At 37.6% G+C, this 22,532-nt stretch overlaps 1 protein-coding gene and 1 pseudogene across 1 annotated transcript; both read left to right on the forward strand.

The window, feature by feature from the left end:
• The first annotated feature begins 13,786 nt into the window (after nucleotides 1-13,786).
• Nucleotides 13,787-19,101, forward strand: LOC141684347 (uncharacterized). Its single transcript, XM_074489270.1, has 6 exons — nucleotides 13,787-14,100; nucleotides 15,043-15,279; nucleotides 15,810-15,921; nucleotides 16,006-16,180; nucleotides 16,810-17,047; nucleotides 18,637-19,101. Exons 1-6 carry the CDS (start codon nucleotides 13,926-13,928, stop codon nucleotides 18,930-18,932), a joined length of 1,233 nt encoding a protein of 410 aa, XP_074345371.1. The 5' UTR covers nucleotides 13,787-13,925; the 3' UTR covers nucleotides 18,933-19,101.
• A 588-nt stretch (nucleotides 19,102-19,689) lies between these two features.
• On the forward strand, nucleotides 19,690-20,843 carry LOC141684563 (uncharacterized protein At5g19025-like; annotated as a pseudogene).
• The last annotated feature ends 1,689 nt before the right edge of the window (nucleotides 20,844-22,532 follow it).

The following is a 22,532-nucleotide window of genomic DNA, read 5'->3' on the forward strand; positions in this document are numbered from 1 at the left end:
AATTAACATACCCATATCTTATTACATATAAACATCCACATATCAGCACCAATCATCAGATAATTCACCAAAAATCACATAATAATTATTTATTGATAAAAATAATTACACGCGATATCCCCGCGATATCCCGGATATTACAGATTTTCATATCAGAGGCGAATCGGGGTACATTCCCACGCATTATCTTTCTTTTCAGGTCAATCCAAAGAGTGTTCTCAGTCAGCCAAGGTCGTTCTTCCTGTACGCGGAATTCTCGGCGTAACACCCTCATTATATAAAACTTTGCTTTCAGTAATTTAGTTGTCTCCCAAATTCTTCCACCTTGTAACTTTTTCTGCCAACCTTGTTCCCATTTCCTCCTTATCATGCAAGCCAATAACTTCTTAGTTACTCTTCAGTCTTCACAACAACTTAAGCGAAGCCCATCATACATTATACTTGTTACCTGTAGCAACCCTGTTATTTTTTATACTTATTTCTATATTCACAAATGGCGACAACCAGCCATATCAAATCACAAGTAGCTTATGTGCCCTCGCTAAGCAATAAGCGCCTAATCGCCTACTTTCTAAACATCAAACTTATTCAATTTATCTATGGTCACCACTTGAATGGTGACCGAACAAGGAAGGAAATAATACAGTAAAGAAATGGAAATAAAAAAAAAGTTTTAAATCATAATGTCTGTCTTCTCATTACTCAGTTATGGGATATATAGCTAGATAGTTAGTTAGTGGCACTATAGTACCTGACACCTGTCTAGAGATGCACAAAAGGCTCACCGAGCCGGGCTTTGACCGGGCCTTAAAAAGCCCGGGCCTTAAAAAGCCCGGGTTTTGACCGGGTCGGACTTTTCGGGCTTTGACTTTGACTAGGACGGGCCGGGCTTTCCGGAAATGTCAAAGCCCGTTTGGGCCCTCGAGGCGGGTCTAACCGGACTTTTTTTCGGCCGGATCGGATCGGACCGAGTTTTTTTCTAATTTAAATCGGATCGAGTATTATTAGAGATTCCAAAGAATACATATTTAGCAACTAGATCATCGTAAAAATGTATTAGTTTACATGAAATATTTTATGAAAACATTACTTCGTTGAAAACATTTAAGTTCAGCAAAAAATAAACATGTTTATATAATATATTTTATCATTGTTATGATAACAATGATATCCAAATATTCATAACAATGATATCCATATATATATAGTGTACTTATTATATCTTTTTTCATTATTTATGCAACGAAGTATATAAATAATATTATTAATCAGAAATATGTAAATATATATGTGTTTAAAGTATTATTTATATTTATAATAAATGTGAATTTATAAATATATAAGAAAATATATTAGAATAATCAGAATATAACCAGGCTTTTTCGGGCTTTTAACCGGGTCGTGCCGGGCCGGGCCGAAGCCCGGGCTTTTAACCGGGCCGGGCTTTGCCTAAAAATATAGGGCCCGTCGAGGCCCGGAGCCCGGGCCACGACCGGGCCGGGCTTCACCGGGCTTTGACCGGATCGGGCCGGGTCAGATTTTCGGATTCGGGCTTTTTGTGCATCTCTACATCTGTCCGGTGGTCCTAACATAACAAATATTATTTAATTTAATAGATAATACTGCCAACCAGATAATTCTAATAAGCAGATAATTCATGACACTAACCTTACCGACCATACTTTTATGTGCTTCTAGTTCGTTTTTTCAAAAGACCGAGGAAGGGAACCCTCAAACTCGTAAAGAGAACATGAGTATCACCAGATTATAATGTTGTGATCGTATAGGCAACCAGCAAGCAAGTTTTTGATAATAATAATTGTGAAAATCTCATTTTGGGTCTATTGATGATATGAATAGTGCAGTTTGAGAACCAAGTCACCAACGAAATCGTATACATAACATGTCATAAATTATCTTGGCTTTAGGGTCCGCATGACAAGACCTTGACATCGTACAATGATAGGACTAGCCCAACTTGGATGAGCAGGCCCAAGAGTTGAGGAACATTGAAAATTTCACACTTATAATACATGACTTGATAAAAGGTTCCGTATCCAGTTGCTAAGCGCCTAAGCCCAATGCATGAACTACATTTCGTAAGCCCATTAGATCCCAAAGAGACGTCCTTACAAGATAAAGTCTATAAGATGCGAATCACTATTTTAAATTAATGCAAGTATTTTAAATTAGTTTTGGGCTTCGAGATTTCGGAAGTATTTAACTTCATGCTACTAGTATTTTATTTAGATACAAAATGTGAAGATGTTGATGGGTTGACTAAAAAAACTAGGCATTAGTGTCTTTTTCCCAGCGTTTGCTGCAGCTGGCTTTAGGGACGAATCAATGATTTACGCATATTCTCTTAAAGATACTGCCATACTGGTAACTGGGTACATTGAACTGGGACTAATGATTTTTTAACATTATTAACTTATATGTTCAATTCACACGCGATTGATTTTTTTTAGGAAATACGGATGTTTATATCATTAAGTCATTCAGAATATAATTTTTAACATTGATCGGAACAGACCTCCAATTAAACGTACGATCAAGATACATATATGACACTCGAGCAAGTTTGTAAGCCGACATATTCACAGACCGCTTAATAAAATACAACTTAAAGTTGTTATGTTGATAAACTATTCCTCTGCAAGCTTCAAATTTTTAATACAGGAATGTTAGGGCTCATTTGTTAAATCTGAACAATATATTTTGAACGATTACAATTTCTGAATGAATTGATAATCTGAACTAAATCAGTAATACCTGTTTGATATATTGTATTAAATTTTCTGAATGAAAAAAATTCCAATTTTTTTACATTAAATTTTATCATTTGTTTTTGTAGTGTTTCACCAAATTTAATTTAATTAATTACCCGAGTATAAATTATTATTATATTTTATAATTATTTAAAGTATATACACATTACACGGTTATAATAAAATAAACGGAATTTACCAAAAATACTACTTTTTGTAAAATTATTTGCAATTTTACAAATTTCTGAAAAAATTTGTAAAAATATTTTTTTACTCTAAAAATATTTGGAAAAATATGATGTTTTAAGGATAGCTTATACAATATTTATTTGATTCTCAATCATAAAAGAGTGGAAGTTGTGAAATTATAGAAGGTAAATTCATCTAGGGCTGGCATACTACTGATCATGGATGGTTCAGCTAAATGTTTTATACTCACTCGTCCAGAAGAATTTGGACTCGTCCAGGTGAATAAATATCCCAACAAACAATCTGAATAGCAAAGTAAGGAATCGTTCAGTCCAGCCAGCTTCGTTCACTTGTAAACAAATGGGCCCTTAGTTGGAACTTACAACAAAATTACAAGTTTTAGCAGGTATTCCGTAAAATCTCGATAAATTAATATTTTTGTAAAGCTAAAATTTTCTCGCTTTCAGAATTAGAAAAATATATATTATTAGTGTTGATAAATGAACAACCAACAAAAGTATAATTTCTTGATCGTAAAGTTTATTCCTGAAATTTAAATGTAGCAAGTATTTACTTATGTAAAATGAAATCTAAGGAGGTATTTGGATGAGGTAACTAATAAATATAAAGGGAAACAATTCGATTCATCCCCTTTATTGTTATTTGTTTTAAAAAATGAAAAATGTTAGAGACTTCAAATTTTTATCCCACAATTTTTTTCAAATATGATGTGTCACATAAATAGTTGGCAACCTTCCTAATAATAATATGGGACCCCGCGTGAATTCATGAGCGTCCACGAACCAAAATCAACCATGTCATTTGGTAAAATTTTTGGGAAAGATATCTGAGATACTTAGCACTACCCTAAAAATATGATCATTCCCATTACCCCTTTTCATTTTCAGGTTTAACCACTTATCCTCAATCCTTATTCCCCACCTTCTACTATGTATTTTCATTCCCTTCCCATATTTTATTCATTTCAACTATAACTTATATCTAAAATCATAAACAAAATTAAATTAACATGTAAATAAATGCAGATATTTTTGTTTTTTTTAAAGAAAAAATTATAATTCTATAAACGTAAGATAAAAGATAATCACATAATTTTTTTTCAATTCATTTCCGGATTTGAACCAAACAAGTAAAAGTATTCGGGAACATTCCTTTCCTTTCTAGGCGTTTCTCTTTCTAAATTTCATTTTGTTTCTCTGTTACGAACCAAACGCCCCTAATTTTCTTATTTTTAATATAAAAGTCAAAAAAGTCTAAGTAAATTGGTTTTAACTATCAAATAATAAATTTACTTTTAATAACACTGTATAAATTATTTCAAAAATATTTAAATGAATGAGTCAATAAATTTTTAATCACCTTCCGGGGACTTCATGCCCTATTTTATCACTGTAGGTTCAACTATACATGACTATCAAACTGCCGGTAATAATAATTTACCCCCACAGTGATATTTAGTTAGCCTATTGGCCATAGTGATGACATAGTTATGTTATTTTTAGTGGAGTAGTGTTATATTATATTATATTATATTATATTATATTAATACACACAAGGTGTTTGGTTTTTTTTCACATTAAAAAAACACTCATTTTTTGGGTTTTTTGTTTTCACTTGTTCGTCCGATGACTATTGGTGAGTGTATATTCATTATCCTTTCAAGAGGTTTGATAATTGTTTCGATGGTGATGTTAAAGGTTGGGGAATTACGCATACTTATTTTATCACTCACCTCTGTAAACATCTCCTTCAGTCTGATTTACAAAATGCTTCTATTAAAACACTGATTAGTAAATATCTTGGCATCTTTAGAGCGGTTGATGTTGCTTTTCGTCAAGTTGAGCAATGAATTTGTGGTGAGTGCATGACTATACATTTACCGCAAGCATTTTAAACATGCTAATGGACAATCCTTTTCACCTCTTGCGTATGTCTTGGACGATTCAATCTTTTATTATATTCGAGATATTTTTCCGCCTAGATACATTGTCAGTAGTGTTTTGGATCTTTCAAAATTAAAATTTGTTGCATATCCTCGTGTTTTAGATGTCACCATACTTGACAAATATTTTCAGTGCTCATTTTGTATAGTGAAGAGTATTTCCTCCACTTGTAGGTTTATTTTTTCAAGAGCTCTAAAGAATGTTTTGGCTACATTGTAAACGACCCTTCTCTTGTGATTCTTGGATAAGTCTTCTAATTCTACTGGCATGTACCCTTAAAGTCTACATTCCAGGTGAACGTCAAGAAAAAAGATCTGAAATTAGAAGGGCCTTGTAGCAGAAGTGCATCTTTACCGTGCTGGCAACTTGGAGTGAGCTTGGAGGTCCTGCAAAGTTACTTGACACTTTATTTGAAGATACATCATGTCCTCCTAGCTTCAGACTAAATGAGTCTCCTAAAAAAGAAAATGTAAAACAGTTTTTGAGAAATATTTATGATTGTCATTATTCGGCAGCGGTTAAGGTTTTGACATCATCTGGAGTGGCACATGATACCCCTCAAACTAGACTTTTACTTCAAGAGAAACATCAATATGCATCTGCTCTGACATTGCCTACCTTTCAAGTTACCGAAGTTCCTCTTTTTGTTAACAATGAAATTGTTCTTCGTGGTATTCAATCTTTTCCAAAGGGACTTCTTGCGGACGAGATGGTTTGAGGGCTCAACATCTACTTGATTATTTTTCTTTGGTTTCGAGTTTTTCATGGTTAAAGAGTTTATTGCAATGTTAACTGTTGACGGAGGAATTTGGTATCAACATAGTTTGAGGTTCGTCGCCGGAATCAAGATCTACGATGGTGGTTCTTCGCCTGAAAAGTGAGCGGAGTGTGGTGGTTGTGATAAATTGGGGGCTGAGATTGCTTAGGGTTGGTGGTGGCTCCTTATGGCTCTCGCTTCCGACCCCTCACAATTTGCCTACGTATCCCTATTTATAGGGAATCAAGCCCACGTAGTTCTTGGGGAATAAGAAATCTAATGGGCTTAGACTTCTTATTCCCAGGCCCGGTCCAGAATCCATCTTCCGCTAGCTTTAGGAATGTCCAACTATGAGGCCCAACCGCGAAGGCCCAAGGCTCGTTTGTAATCGCAGGACTTCACGGATAATGCATCTCCCTGCGCAAGGATAACATTCCGCTACAGCTATCTCCCTTGAATTACGAACGCAGGTATAGCCACGGTTCACCCCAAATGCCAGACGCGTCCCTGTCCCCCGAATGAGGATAACCCACCAGATAGCAGGACAGGTGATCCCAAGCTCTTGGGTGCAAAGTGCAGGATGACTCCAAAGTTCTCCAATGAGGACACCCATTGAATACAAGAACAGAGTTCCCAAAGCACACACCAAAGTTAACCCCGCATCCCCAACGAGGACACCCGTTGAATACAGGAGGAGGCCTTCAATCATCAGGCATACCCCTGGAGGCCTTCAAGCTTTTCACGGACATCCCCCTCCTTGACCGTCTCAAGGAGGGAATTATTCAAAGAGTACCTGCAACAAATATATTAGTGAAAATAATTCTCCATTGCTCCTTCCACGCTTGTCTTGCTTTAAACTTACTCATGATCATGCATTCTTCACACATAGGACGCGTCCTGAACGATTGGGCGCGTCCTGACGCTACGAACTCCACATATTGCTATATCTTCCAAGTATCTCTATTTGCTTTGTCTTGAATGAGAACAAGCTCAACCATCCCAAAGTGTGCATCTCCAGGAGGCAGGACGCGTCCTCCCCTTGTAAAATACACATATTTTCCTTGCTTGGCAACCTTATTACCTGTACAGCTCATCCCATTATTTTTACTTATCAGGGCGCGTCCTGCACCTTGGGCGCGTACTGCGCCTTGGGCGCGTCCACCTCCTTTCAATATCTTCCTGCTCATCTCTTTACATGACAACCCAAAATACAGCCTACACAATCATGGACGCATCCTACATATACAGGGCGCGTCTTCGCTTCATACAATGTAGACCAAAACCTAATTATTCATCTTCTTGCCCCAATTCAATTCCAATTGACCCGTATTTGACCCGAGATGATCCAATACCAAATTTTGGCTATAACAACTACCCCCCGAATTCCATATAAAGTTGGAAACAAAATTGGAATTCTAATATCTACATCCAAGCAAAAATTTGTATCATCCTCCACTCGTATGAGTATGCGTCTTCTACATCTTCCTCTATGAGGGCGCATTCTCAATTAAGGCCGCGTCTTCGGAATCTTATCCTCCTTATTGACCATGACGGCGCGCTCTCACTCTTTGCCGCGTTCACAATTGTCATTCACATTTCTTCCCGCCTTCACCTATGAATACCCCTTCTCTTCCTGATAACTTTAACCTTGGTTTGTCTAGAGAGGTTTACCACTTATGTACCATATCTCTAAGCTTACATGAGCTAACTCGGTATAAGAAACAAGAGAATTTGTACAAAAGTGTGCATCTCACATACCTTGGAAAAGCACAATCCATTAACAAAGGTTTGAGGGTTCTCTAACTTTTTCATCCCAATATTGGTCTCCCATGAGCGCGCCTTAAACTGAAAGGGTCATCATATGAGGGCGCACTCTAAGGAAAGCGCGACCAGAATAAAACACTAGCTCTCTGATCTTCAAGTAATAAATAATCTTTGACGCAAGGAGGACATGCCTTGTTGGTGATAGTGATCCTTCCACCGATGACACAATACCATTCTATATTTAATTTCCTGCTTCTTTCCAAATCATGACTCCAAACCGCTGATCTCATCTTTTCCACAAATAGCGTGATTCATTTATTCAAATCAAAGTCAAAACTTTTACAATCTTCTTCAATCATCTATTTTTAGAGGGCGCGCCCTTTAAAGAGGCGACGTCTTCCTCAAATAATTAACATCATTAGAGGGTGCGTCCTCTTTACGAGGAGCGTCTTGCTCGATGAGAGGAGCGTCCACGTCGACAAGAGTATCATTCTTGGAGGGCGCGTCCTCTATGAGAGGAGCGTCCACCTCCACAAGGGGAATCACCCTTGGAAGGCGCGTCTTCTCTAAGAGGAGCGTCTACTTCGACAAGCTAACATCCTTGGAGGGCGCGTCCTCTCTAAGAGGAGCGACTTATCTCGACAAGGTCTTCATCCTTGGAGGGCGCGTCCTCTGTCAGAGACGCATCCTCCTCGACAAGGGTATTCATCCTTGGAGGGCGCGTCCTCTGTCAGAGACGCATCCACCTCGACAAGGGAAATCATCCTTGGAGGGCGCGTCCTCTGTCGGAGACGCATCCACCTCGACAAGGGAAATCATCCTTGGAGGGCGCGTCCTCTGTCGGAGACGCATCCACCTCGACAAGGGAAATCATTCTTTAAGGGAGCTACCTCTGTAAGAGGTGCGTCTATCTCGACAAGCTAACATCCTTGGAGGGCGCGTCCTCTCTAAGAGGAGCGGCTTATCTCGACAAGGTCTTCATCCTTGGAGGGTGTGTCCTCTCTAAGAGGAGTGGCTTATCTCGACAAGGTCTTCATCCTTGGAGGGCGCGTCCTCTCTAAGAGGAGCGTCTTATCTCGACAAGGGTATTCATCCTTGGAGGGCGCGTCTTCTGTCAGAGACGCATCCACCTCGACAAGGGAAATCATCCTTGGAGGGCGCGTCCTCTGTCGGAGACGCATCCACCTCGACAAGGGAAATCATTCTTTAAGGGAGCTACCTCTGTAAGAGGCGCGTCTACCTCGACAAGCTAACGTCCTTGGAGGGTGCGTCCTCTGTAAGAGGAGCATCTACCTCGACAAGGGTCTTCTACAAAATCTTCATGTAACAAAACTAAATCAAAGATCAATATTTTTAGAAGGCTTTTATCTTCAACAAAGCTCAAGCGATGCAGAAACTATCTCTTGTTGAAACATCTCCCAACGAGCATCTCACGAAGTGGCATCTGATAAAGGGTATCTCACTCTCAGAGACATTTTCTTAAAGTTGAGCGTTTCCTTAAACATGAGTATTTTTCCGACCTTAAGCATCTCTCTTATTTTTAGGAAAAGCCATGTACCTTACTCATGTGGCAATATGTAACACCACAGAACTAATGAGAGGTAACCTACCCCCCGAGCGTGCACCTTGTCAAAAGTACTTTGTAGCCTCATCTTCCTCATCTGAACTAATGCAACTCCCACATTCCCTTTTTGCTAAAGACAACCAGATGACCTTGGTAGTCATATCGAAAGAAGAAGCCTTAACATATGAGCCAAATATGCTTAGGGTGCGTCCTGAAAACTCACTCAGATTATTGAGGATGTGAGGGCGCGTCGCTGAAACTAAACTCTCGACATACTAGGAAGATCATTGTACTTCATTTGCTTCTGTATAAATCATGTATGTAATATCGAGGAAGATCACATGGGTATTTCAATAAAGGCGCGCCTTGAGAGAGATAGCCTTGGAGAGTTTACTTATAACTGTTGAGGATATAACATTATATCCTTAGATGAAGGAGCTCATTCATGTCCTGGGGCCTCACCTTGACAATTAAGGGGCGCGTCCTAGGATTCATGGTACCTCTACTCAGATAGATTCTTTTCTCTTGAAGTTCCAATATTAAGATTCTCCTTGTGGTCAATAAAGTTCACCTCACCATCAATATTTTTTTTTGAGGGCGCGCCTTAAGGAAAGGGCGCGTCTTGAAAGATGAGGAATTAGTTCCAGTCGAGCCATTCTTCAAGTAGTGACTATAACTCATCTGATTATCATGACATCTTCATTGAAAACTTCCATAGACTTTTTCTTCTGAGGGCGCGCCCTGGGAGGGCAATTCTCCACTGAATATTTCACATGCAGAGGGCGCGCCTTAATATATTGTGACGCAGCACTTGGTAACTCATGAGATTTTTTCCTGATAAGATTTCTTACCTACAATAAACACAATTAATATGGAACTTGGAATGTTACCTGGAGGACGCGTCCTAGAGGGACGGACGTGTCCAGTCGGTGAATTTTCCTGGAATTTGCTGAAAATCATATGGGCCCCAAATATTTTAATCAAGGCGCGTCCTAAGAGTTTGTGGGGGATTTTCTCCATGCCAAATCTCTTTCCCAATCCTCTTCCTGCACAAGTCCCAAAAATAAGTAATGGAAAATACAACGAAACTAGTTGAGTGTTACCTTGATGGATCTTGTTAAAGGCGATGACTAGCTCATGATAGTAATGCCTTCTTCTTGGAGTGTTCTCCTCCCGATCGTCCTCAGATTTGCGCCTGATTAAGTCTTCTGAACTGAATAGTGTTCTCAAATCTTCTAAATCAAATAGAATTATTCAGTCTTCTCGTTGGAGTAGGATTCTCCAATCTTCTAAATGGAATAGGATTCTCCAATCTTCTAATTAGAACATGATTCTCCCATCTTCTAGATAGAATAGAATTCTTCAATCTTCTAAATAGAATAGGATTCTTCAATCTTCTATACCAAATAGGTTTCTCCCAATCTTCTTAATGGAATGGGTTTCTTGCAATCTTCTAAGACAAATAGGATTTTTTGGTAAAAATTCGTAGCTGCTGTTTTCCTCTGTTTCCGGGCTGCTCAACTTGGATTGTCCTATCCATATCATCTCTGAATTAAAGAGAATTCAATAAGCTTCGCGTAGGCTGTAAGATCGTTCAAATCTGACTTACGGAACTCGAGATACGGCCCAAACAATGTAAGCAAATCGCTTAACCCACCAAATCCGAATTTTTCATCCAACTTTGCTCCTTTGTGGCCATGGTTATAAACTTCAACCCTCATGGCTGGAAATCATCATCCATGGATCTCCCTCGTGGCCGTGGATATTACATTCAAATCTCCTTCGACCCCCCTGGCCAAAAATATTTATTTTATGGATCTCCTTCGTGGCCGTTGTACGCAACTCCTCCGTGGCTATCCTTCAATTCTTGCGTCAAAGAACCTTCATCGTGACGAGACATCTCTTCCTCCTGAGATTATGATCTTGATGAGCACCCCTCCTTCTAGCGCCAATTTGTTGACGGAGGAATTTGGTATCAACATAGTTTGAGGTTCGTCGCCGGAATCAAGATCTACGATGGTGGTTCTTCGCCTGAAAAGTGAGCGGAGTGTGGTGGTTGTGATAAATTGGGGGCTGAGATTGCTTAGGGTTGGTGGTGGCTCCTTATGGCTCTCGCTTCCGACCCCTCACAATTTGCCTACGTATCCCTATTTATAGGGAATCAAGCCCACGTAGTTCTTGGGGAATAAGAAATCTAATGGGCTTAGACTTCTTATTCCCAGGCCCGGTCCAGAATCCATCTTCCGCTAGCTTTAGGAATGTCCAACTATGAGGCCCAACCGCGAAGGCCCAAGGCTCGTTTGTAATCGCAGGACTTCACGGATAATGCATCTCCCTGCGCAAGGATAACATTCCGCTACAGCTATCTCCCTTGAATTACGAACGCAGGTATAGCCACGGTTCACCCCAAATGCCAGACGCGTCCCTGTCCCCCGAATGAGGATAACCCACCAGATAGCAGGACAGGTGATCCCAAGCTCTTGGGTGCAAAGTGCAGGATGACTCCAAAGTTCTCCAATGAGGACACCCATTGAATACAAGAACAGAGTTCCCAAAGCACACACCAAAGTTAACCCCGCATCCCCAATGAGGACACCCGTTGAATACAGGAGGAGGCCTTCAATCATCAGGCATACCCCTGGAGGCCTTCAAGCTTTTCACGGACATCCCCCTCCTTGACCGTCTCAAGGAGGGAATTATTCAAAGAGTACCTGCAACAAATATATTAGTGAAAATAATTCTCCATTGCTCCTTCCACGCTTGTCTTGCTTTAAACTTACTCATGATCATGCATTCTTCACACATAGGACGCGTCCTGAACGATTGGGCGCGTCCTGACGCTACGAACTCCACATATTGCTATATCTTCCAAGTATCTCTATTTGCTTTGTCTTGAATGAGAACAAGCTCAACCATCCCAAAGTGTGCATCTCCAGGAGGCAGGACGCGTCCTCCCCTTGTAAAATACACATATTTTCCTTGCTTGGCAACCTTATTACCTGTACAGCTCATCCCATTATTTTTACTTATCAGGGCGCGTCCTGCACCTTGGGCGCGTACTGCGCCTTGGGCGCGTCCACCTCCTTTCAATATCTTCCTGCTCATCTCTTTACATGACAACCCAAAATACAGCCTACACAATCATGGACGCATCCTACATATACAGGGCGCGTCTTCGCTTCATACAATGTAGACCAAAACCTAATTATTCATCTTCTTGCCCCAATTCAATTCCAATTGACCCGTATTTGACCCGAGATGATCCAATACCAAATTTTGGCTATAACATTAACGTCGGTTGTAAACTTGTGATTAAATGATAAAGTGTCTTATATCTTTAACGGAGTTTGTTACGAGCGCACCTTTGACGCCGCTTCTTAAGCCTAATGGTGGAGTCAGACCATTTTCAGTAGGTACCATTTTGAGACGTTTAGTTTTCAAAGTGGTTATGAAGAAGGTGGGTAAGGAGATGATTGTTTATTTGGGGGATTTTCAATTTAGGGTAGGATTTTCTGGAGAAGACGAGATTATCTTACACGAAGTTAGCCGATTTATTAAGGTACATGGTTCAAATCATAATCTATCTATAATTTTGATAAACTTCATGAATGCTTTTAATATGATCGATTGAGAAAAAACTGCTTGAAATAGTCAGACCTACGTGTCCGTCTATATCTTTTTGGGTGAGATTTTTTTATTGGCAACCAGTTAGTTTATTTATGGGATCCGAATTTATATGGCCAGCTCGTGGTATAGAGTAATGGTATTTATTGAGACTTCTATTCTTTGAACTGACGTTACATCCGTTAATTCTTAGAATACGTGAGGTATGCACTTTTTCTTTTCAAGTGTGGTATTTGGATGATAGTACTATGATTTGGGATTCAGTTGTGGTCTTTGAGGCCTTGACTATTATTCAATTAGAGGGGCCATGATTGAGTTTGAAGCTTAATATATGGAGCCATAAGTTTTTTGGTCTGTTTCTAACTCATGTATCTCTCGAAATGGACTTTTTCCTCCTACAAGCATGGACAAAGAGAGTTGTGGAGGAATTTGCTAAAAGGGAAAGTGGTAAAATGTGTAGAGTTTATGTGTACTTTGGAGAAACTTAATTTTTCTTATAGACAAACAACAATTTTTCGGTGCTTGGGAGCCGCACATACTGAGAATTACCTATTAGCCCCTCCCATAGAGGGATTAACACATCATATGACGTCAATGGAGTATCAAATGATATTGTGATACAGGCTCATGATCCCTTTATTTTTTAGTGGAGTTCAATGTCCCTTGTGCAAGTGTCGGATGGACATATTTGAAGAGCACGTTGTTCAATGTAAAAAATAATCAGGGTTCAAATATTAACATGACTTGATAAGAGATGTGCCGAAAAGCTGAGATTCCAGCTAAAGAAAGCACATGTTAACTTTCTTACTCCTCCCGATAAAATCATGTCATCTCTTAGACCAACTGATATATTAGTTAACAATTGAAATGGAATGTTGATCTAACATGAATTTCTCTTTTGACTAATTGATTAGACAATTACAAAAGTAGTTAGGCAAAGGGTGCAAAAACATAATTAAAAAATATAAATAAATTAATAAGAACAATGCTCCCCAAATATTTTTCTTAATTTTTTTTCAAATAACATGACATAACACGACAAATTTTAATTTAGGGCAAATATTTAGATGTATGATCCCATATTATTATTAATTAAATAAAATTTGGGATCTCAATTAATAATAGCATTTGAATAATAGCATTTGCAGACGTAGTCATGTGTGTCTCTGTCGTAGGAAACAGAACCACGTAATTTGGATCAAACGGCGCCACAACAAAACCAACCCTGCACCAGAGCTCATTTCATTACACTCATATCAATTCAGCTATTCATACAGGGCTAACAAGGAAAGATGTCGTGCTTGGCTGGGTGTTGCGCATCCCTGACTTGCGGACTCTGCACATCCGTAGCTTCTGGGATCACAAAACGTTCTGCTAGACTTGGCTATTGTGGTCTCTTTGGCGCCTCGCTTGTTCTTTCTTGGGTTCTTAGAGAAATCGGTGCTCCTCTTTTGAAGCAATTCCCATGTTAGTTTCTTCTTTTCTTCACACCCCTTTTCATTTTTTCTTCTATTTGTTGTTTAGTTCATCTGTTTTTAAATAAAATCATAATAATTAAATTTTTTCCTGATTTGGGCTTTTTTTTAAGTGATTTGAATACTGGGGAATTGGGGGAGGGGGTTTCTTTCTTGTTTGGTGTTATATAAGTGTGTGTGTTTTGGAAATTTCTCAATTCTCATTATATTTTGATGTTTAGGTATTTTTATATGCTGTTGTGTTAGTTTGTTGCTAGTGATACCAAATTGATATATGTTTGTCTGCAAGAGTGCAAGGACTATACGATTCCATGGTCACTTATATTAATATTTTAGGAGGATCATTTTTAAGCTCATGTTTTTCCATTAAATTTTCACTACTATTACTAGATAATGGGTATTACAATACAGTGAATATTATGTTTTTAAAGTAAATAAGTTGACAGTTCCGGGTTTATGTTCTTGTGAAAGTTGAAATCAACACGGTATTCATTCATAACATGTTTTTATTTTTCTGTTTATGCTACTTGCTTGCCCTTTAATTTAAAGTCATTAAGTTAATTTAATCATACATCTGTCAACTCAACTCAGCTCAAATGCTTGGAAGAAATTTTTAGTTAAATTGAGCTGGAATAGACTTTTCTGCTATAGGTCAAAAAGAAAAGAGAAAGATGACATGCTTAAGCTGTACGTATAAAATAGTAAAGGAAAAAAAAACCTCTTTAATTATTTTAATAGTATAGTAAATGATGTTTCCAATCGATCTCAGGATGAAAACAGAGAAGTTGATATAGCATGAGGTCTCTGTAGAGATAAACTTTCAGTTGCCTGATTTACGATAGTCATTTGCTTGTTCAAATTGAGGACGGATATATTTGGGTGGACCTTATCATTTATCATTATTTGGTGACTGGACCTTTTCATGCATAAACAGGGATAAACGATTCTGATAGTTACTCAGACGAATGGTTTCGTACAGAAGCAGTTCTTCGTGTTAGCTTGGGGAACTTTTTGTTTTTTGCAATACTTTCTCTAATAATGATCGGAGTTAAAGATCAAAATGATAAGCGTGATGCCTTACAGCATGGTGGATGGATGGCCAAAATTATCATTTGGGCACTGTTCATTATCCTGATGTTTTTCTTTCCCAACGCTGTGACATTTTCCTACGGTTAGTTTTTGTAATCATACATCGACATTGTTGCGTGTGAGAACTGCGAACTATAAGCACTTTGTATCGCTATTCATTGTTTAAGCCCAAATGCATAACTACAGAATTAAAAAAAACTAAATGTGTATTAAAATTCAAAAAAATTTGGTGTTTAGTTTCATGAAAAGAAGTTATATGTGCATCTAAGTCTTCCAAGATGTCTCCAAGGCAAAAGGTATTTTACAATGAGAATAAAGTTGCATGTTGCTCTTATCAAACGTGGCACCTTCAAAGTCATTCATGGGGATCCAATTAGGGAATATTACTAAATGAGTGTCAATTTCACATATATTCTTAGTTTCATTTGGTTACATGGACTTTTGAAATGAGGCAAAAAGTCAGTTTGAGTTTGGCTGTTGGATTCTTAAAAACCCAAGTGATGAAAATTTTCTAAAGATTGGACTCAAGTAGATTGCCTTATTTTGAGAGGCATTTCTAATAGATTAGTTATATACTCACCTATTAACTGTCAAGTACTTCTCAATTTGCAGGAATTCTATCAAAATTTGGGGCAGGTTTTTTTTTATTAGTTCAAGTGATTATATTGTTAGACGCCACTCACACATGGAACGATTCATGGGTTGCCAAAGATGAACAGAAGTGGTTGGTTCAAGATGCTATCTCTCATACTTTTCCTGACCCAAGTCTTTTTCAAGATATAATAATTTTCATAATGTAACATTGCAGGTATATTGCTTTACTTGTCATATCAGTGGTTTGCTATCTTGCTGCATTTGTCTTCCCAGGACTTTTATTCATTTGGTTCAATCCTTCTGGTCAAGACTGTGGGCTTAATGTCTTTTTTCTAGTTATGACCATAATTCTCGCGTTTTCATTTTCTGTTATTGCCTTGCATCCAAAGGTAAATGAGCACTTTTTTTAAGACTGCTTCGTTTTATCCCAGAAAGTTTTGTTTATTATTGGTTTGACAGATTTATTGAATGTAGGTTTATTTATTAAATCTTGTCATAGTTTAGGAATTTAATGCATGTTCATGCAAAATCTTGCTGATAATTGAAGTTTTCATTTGATACCCCTTGAATGTTTTAGGCATAAGTTATAGTTAATAAAAGAATCCTAAAAAAATGTGAGTTAACATAGTCAAAGCAAGAGGACACCCTATGTATAGAAAATCAGAGCTTTGTATATTATCCACAAGAGCTATAGTTTTTCTAGACTCACAGGTGTGGAATGTGCACTTCGAAGTCAGTTCTACCATTGTTGACTCGGAGAATTTTGTTGGTCTATAAGAACAAGTACCTTAAATCTTACAAGTAAACTAAACACCATTGTCCTGTTTTTTTGGTTAAAAGGCAAATAATTTCATATGCTGAACTATTTTTCTTGGGATGATGAATAAAGTTAAACGTGACATTAGTATTTAAGTTTTGGTATCTGGTTAGCAGAAGAACCTTTGCTCTCTCCCTAGCTTTTCAACTGGACGAATTTTACCTCTTAATTTGTTTTTATATGTTCTGTGATTGTTAACAGGTAAATGGAAGTCTCTTGCCTGCTTCTGTGATATCTGTTTATTGTGCTTTTGTGTGTTACACTGGTTTATCTTCTGAACCTCGAGACTATGAATGCAATGGCCTTAACAAATCAAAAGCGGTTACAACTGGAACCCTTGTTGTCGGCATGCTCACAACTGTTCTTTCAGTTCTATATTCTGCTCTTCGTGCCGGATCTTCGACAACTTTCTTATCCCCACCATCTTCTCCAAAGTCAGGTACGTGCAATCTGCAACAGAGTAAATTATTTAGTAACTTAACTTGGGATATATTAATAGGCTAAATGACCTTTTGGACCTTGAAGTAATGACCCGTGTACCTATAAACCCCAAATGAACCTGGTCGTACCTTATAACCCCCAAGGTACGGGGATTGTACCTCTTGACCCTAAGTTCGCTACAGAGTATATTTCGGTACAAATCGGGAGGGGTAAATAAGACATTTCACTTTGGTTTTTAAATAATATCTTGTCATTTTCTGAGACGAAAAGGTATGATTTTGATACGTCAAGGATTTAAGGGTTTAAGGGTATGTCGTTGCATATGTCAAGGGTTTAAGGGTCCATCGTTGCATACTTTCAGGGCGATAAGGTCATTAAAAAAAGCAAAATGTCACATTTGCCCATCCCGATTTGTACTGGTATGTACGTTGGGTACACGGGTCATTACTTTAAGGGTCAAAAGGTCATATAACCTATATATTAAGTTAAGAAGAATTTACCAAGTCACATTCTTATTTCAATGACAATATTTGCGGGTCAGGTCAAATTAAGACTAAGGGTTTTTCTAATGTGCGCCCATGGGTACAATATAACAACTACTTCTATTCAAGTCCAATAAGAATTTAGTCATATACTGCTAGTTTTCTTTTGAATTGTGTGACATGCAATAAATACTATTTCATGACCTGTTAACGAGCGTTGACATGAATGCGTGTACAGTGCAAGAAAAAGGTTAAATATCACTACCTTAGTTAACCATTAATTTAAAATAAGAGGCAGGTAGATGATTGCATTAATTACCTTGCACAGAAAATCTTAGGTGTTTCAGGTCCCATTAAAGGCTAAAGCCCTTGGTGCATCTATTGGCGCTCAAGCTCTTTTGGAACTTATTAGATGTTATTGCCTCTAGGCTTTCACTTTAGATGCAACTGTTATAGTAATGTTAGGTTTTAGGCAGTTTGCAGACATCCTGCTGATTGCGTTCTCCTTCATTGATAGATGATTAAAAACTTTTCATTTAACTGGAAGACTGCAGTTTAATAATGTCTCATTCTGTTGAAAAGTAGAATGAATTATTATATACATTAACAAAGTATATCCATTTTTAAGTTCATAGCATTCGACATATGTTGCTATAATTTTTACATGGATAAAACTGATTCAGCTCTCTCACAGTAATTCACAGATTTCATCATCTTCTTACAATTGTCCCTCGCTTTTCCGCTATCTGCTCTTTCTCTCAGCCTCCATTTTCACTTTACCTCTTAAGTGTCCTTTTAGAATCTCAATTCTGTATTATCATACTCCACTACTTCCAAATTCTAACTAGAGACAACCTAAATGTGTTTCAGCACAAAACAACAGGATTGTATTTTCTTTCCAAAAGAGTGCAGCAACTAGGTCTTTATTCTGTCATTGGTATTGGTAAAGGTTCTCTTTCAGCTTTGCATGTTTACCAAGAACGAATTTATAACACTGGCTTTGTAGAATGTCACAGCTCATGGTCACGAAATTCATTTGGCGAAGTTGGAGTCAGTAAATGATAAAGGTCATTGACATGTTCTAATGTTTCATTGCATTTTTCAGGTGAAAGAAAACCGTTTCTAGAAGCAGATGAGTTGGAATCAGGAAACAAAAAGAACGAAATAGAAGCGCGACCAGTCACTTATTCATACATGTTCTTCCATATGATATTTGCTCTGGCTAGTATGTACTCTGCCATGCTACTCTCTGGATGGACTGACAATGCCGAGAATTCAGACCTGATAGATGTTGGATGGACATCCGTTTGGGTTCGTATCTGCACCGAGTGGGTTACAGCTGGTTTATACATATGGTCCCTTGTAGCTCCTTTACTCTTCCCGGACCGTGAATTCTACTAGTATGTTTGTACGTAATATAAAAGAAAGTAATGTTGCTTAAAGATTAAACTTCTGCAGTAACTAGTAACTTATCTATTACTATGGAGGTGTATATAATGTATGTGTAAATTATATATGAATCTTTTGTAGTATTTTCTGGACTGGATTGGAAGGACTTATCTTTTGTTAGAAGTGAAATAGTAGCTGCTGGGTGTAATATAGTTAAATAAATGTGTGCCCTCACTGAAACTGGTGATTAATGGAAGGATAAGGATCACTCAATCTCAGACTAACTAACATAATGATGGATTAATTAGGCAACAAATAAGGTATCAGCATGATTCTTTCTCCAATTTCACAAGCACAGCATAATGTATAATGCGATTCTTATCTTTATAACTCAGTTTCCTAATTACTTGAATATTGAGTAAAAAGCAGTTCTAGAGCATCAAACTAAAGAATTTACATTAAAAACCAACATATACACTTGAACTGCACTTAAAATTAAATTAGTTGATATGTTTTGTATAAAAATTATAAATTATAACGGAGTTATATGTTCTTAAAGTTAATTATAGGAAATTTAGTTAAAATTCACATGCGTGATATATATTATTTGAAATTTTGATTTATCTATTAGTATTCTTAAATTTTGACTTTTGAGACATTAAATACTCAAATTACATACTTTGATGAGTGCTTAATGTTTTTCATGTTTATTATAGTAAACTTTACTTTCTTATCGAGCTTATAAACCTGCTAAATAAAAATATAAAATCTGGATATCTAAATGATCTTTCGTATTAACGAAAAAACCTATATTGAAACGAAAGTTTAACGGCAACAATAATAACATTTACAAGAAAAAAACAATTGCTAACATACGCCTCACCGACCACAAAAGCTCAGCTAACATACGCACACCCTTCCCTCCTCAACTCAACAAAACCACCTGGAAAATCACAAAACCCCCGGAAATCAAACTCCCTCTAACATGCGCCATCACCTCACAAGTCACAACAATGTCTTCAAAAACCCCCAATCCAAAAAAAACCCGGTCCAATCCAAACCCAAACCCTAACCCTAATTGCCAACACTCAACTTCCACCACACTCGACCTCTTAATCCTCCTCCTCGTCCTCTTCTCCGGCACTTTCTTAATCTCTTCTTACTTCTCCTACACTCTCCACTCTCTCTCTCTACTCCTCCCTTCTCTCTCTCTCCCATCTCTCTCCCTCTCTCCCTCTCTCTCCTCTTCCTCTTTCTCTCTACTACCTGCTTCTTCGTGTTTCGTAAACGTCGAAAATGTGGGAATGTGGGGTGTAAGGGGTTGAGGAATGCGTTGGAGATTGATTTGAGATTACAGAGTGAGGAGTGTTTGAGAGAAGGCGGGAAGGGTGTCAAGGAAGTTGATGATTTGCCGTGGAAAGGAGGGGGTGAAGGTAAGGAGTTTGAGTGTTTGAGGAATGAGTTGAGGAAAATGGCTCCGGTTAATGGACGGGCTGTGTTGGTGTTTCAGAACAAGTGTGGGTGCGCCGTTGCTAAGATGGAGGGGTGGACGCAAGAATCAGAAGTGAGCTGGTTTTACAAATTTTAGGTTTTTTTGATTTCTCCGTGATTTGTTAGTATTCAGCAGTTCTCTTGAGTTATGTGATTCGTAGTTAGTAATTTATTTCTTAGCGAGTTGGTTTGACGAATTTGTGGTTTTTTTGAATTGTTTGTGATTTTCTAGTAACGAGAATTTTATTAGAGTTATGCGATTCGTAGTTGTTAGTAATTGGTTAGTAAGTGAGTTGGTTTTATGAAATTTTTCGGTTGAATGAAGATTTAGTTATTTTTGGATTGCGTTGAATTGAATTGAGAGTTTTAGTGGATTTTTGATTAGATTGAATTTGTTTGTTGTTGTTATATATTGAATTTTGAGGTGCTTAATTTATTGCTAATGTACATTTCTTATAATCTTGTTTTTTTGTAAGATATGCGGTGCACTTTGTGGTTTGTTTTATCATCATGTTCGCGAAACACTGATGCAAATTCGATTTCAGATCAAATTAAACTTTCTGTTCTGGTTTGTGGCCTGTGGGTTTATGTTTTGAGGTTTAGGGGTCGATACTAAGCTTCCTAGGCATGCCAATGTTTGTGCACATAATACATTGCTAAACACTAAAATTTATAAGTTTGGAATGTTTTGATTGGTGTCATTATTGTAATTACTGGGGTCCACCATTATTAAGAAGTGTTGGTCAATCAAAACAAGTCAAAATTATAGAAATTTGTGCTTATGCTCATGGGCACACAGAAAAACCGCTATAATTTTAAGGTCTGGGATTGTGTAAAACTTAAAAGCATGTTACAGTGAAGTATTTGTGTTTGACATGGTTAACATGGGTGTGGGTCGTAGTTGGACACACCATATAGGCATTCAGTGTTAAAATTCAAGTGATTATATCAAAGATGTCAAAGCCAAGACTTGTCATTCACAATATTAGAAAAGCATGAAAGAGACTCATTTTGGATTTTCAATGGAAACATGTTAGTTGATGTCATCTTGACTCTTACAACAAGAAGGTCAATTTTGTCTCTTATCTCACAAAAATCATCTTTAAAAATCACATGACGTCCCTTTCTTAAAAGTTACCCAACACTTAAAAGATTATGCTTAAGATCGGGAACATAATAAACACTAGAAATATTGTTTGTTCCTTACTTTGTTTGGATTGGAACATCTCCACACCCTTTGACGACGAGCCTATTGTTGTTACCCGTCTTGACTTCTGGTTGGACACTTTCATCAAAATTCACAAAATAATTTTTATTTTCGTTCATGTGGTTGCTACAACCACTATCGATATACCAAACATCATCAAGTGCCTCTTCTTGAACATTGCTAACAAGAAGCATATTTTCATCTTTCTCCTCAACATCCTCATGTAGAAAATTGGAATATTTTTCATCATTAATTATTTTATAACAATCTTGTTTAATATGCCCAATTTTATGACAATAATGACATTGAAAATTAAAAGAATTATCTCTTCCTCTTCCATTGAAACCTCCACGAGCCCTTCCTCTTCCTCTTTAATATGAGTTATAATTTTCACTTTGCACCTTTCCTCTTCCTTGTCCTCGACCACGAAATGATTCTCTTCCACCTCTTCCTCTGAACCACCACGACTAGTGTCTTGAACTTGAAAAACTTGCTCGGAAGGAGATGAGTCAAATTGCCTGATGCGGAGTTCGTGAGATTATAGTGAGCCCAACAATTCTTCAAGAGAGAAAATATTCAAATCTTTTGACTCTTCTATGACCACAACAACATGCTCATATTTTCAAGTCATATTACGAAGAATTTTTTCCAAGCCTCTTTTATCCGAAATATCTTCTCTATTAACACGAAGTTGATTAACAATTAAAATTGTTCAATTATAAAATTCCTCCACCGTTTCATTTTCTTTCATCTTTAGTAAATCAAACTCAACTCTTAGAGCTTGAAGTCTCACCATTTTTACTTTTTCCTCACCTTTGTAAGCCTTACCGATGATGCCCCATACCTCATTTGATGTTAATGCCGTTGAAATTCTGTCAAAAATTACTTCATCCACCGCTTGATAAATAAAGTAG

Source organism: Apium graveolens, chromosome 9 (assembly GCF_009905375.1).
Source record: "Apium graveolens cultivar Ventura chromosome 9, ASM990537v1, whole genome shotgun sequence".
Lineage (NCBI taxonomy): Eukaryota > Viridiplantae > Streptophyta > Magnoliopsida > Apiales > Apiaceae > Apium > Apium graveolens.

Excerpts from the sequence above, each read along its gene's own strand:
- LOC141684347 (XM_074489270.1), top strand. The coding sequence starts at position 13,926 with ATGTCGTGCTTGGCTGGGTGTTGCGCATCCCTGACTTGCGGACTCTGC. Across the intron at positions 15,922-16,005 it reads GCCAAAGATGAACAGAAGTG|GTATATTGCTTTACTTGTCA; the intron begins GTTGGTTCAAGA and ends GTAACATTGCAG. Across the intron at positions 17,048-18,636 it reads ACCATCTTCTCCAAAGTCAG|GTGAAAGAAAACCGTTTCTA; the intron begins GTACGTGCAATC and ends TGCATTTTTCAG.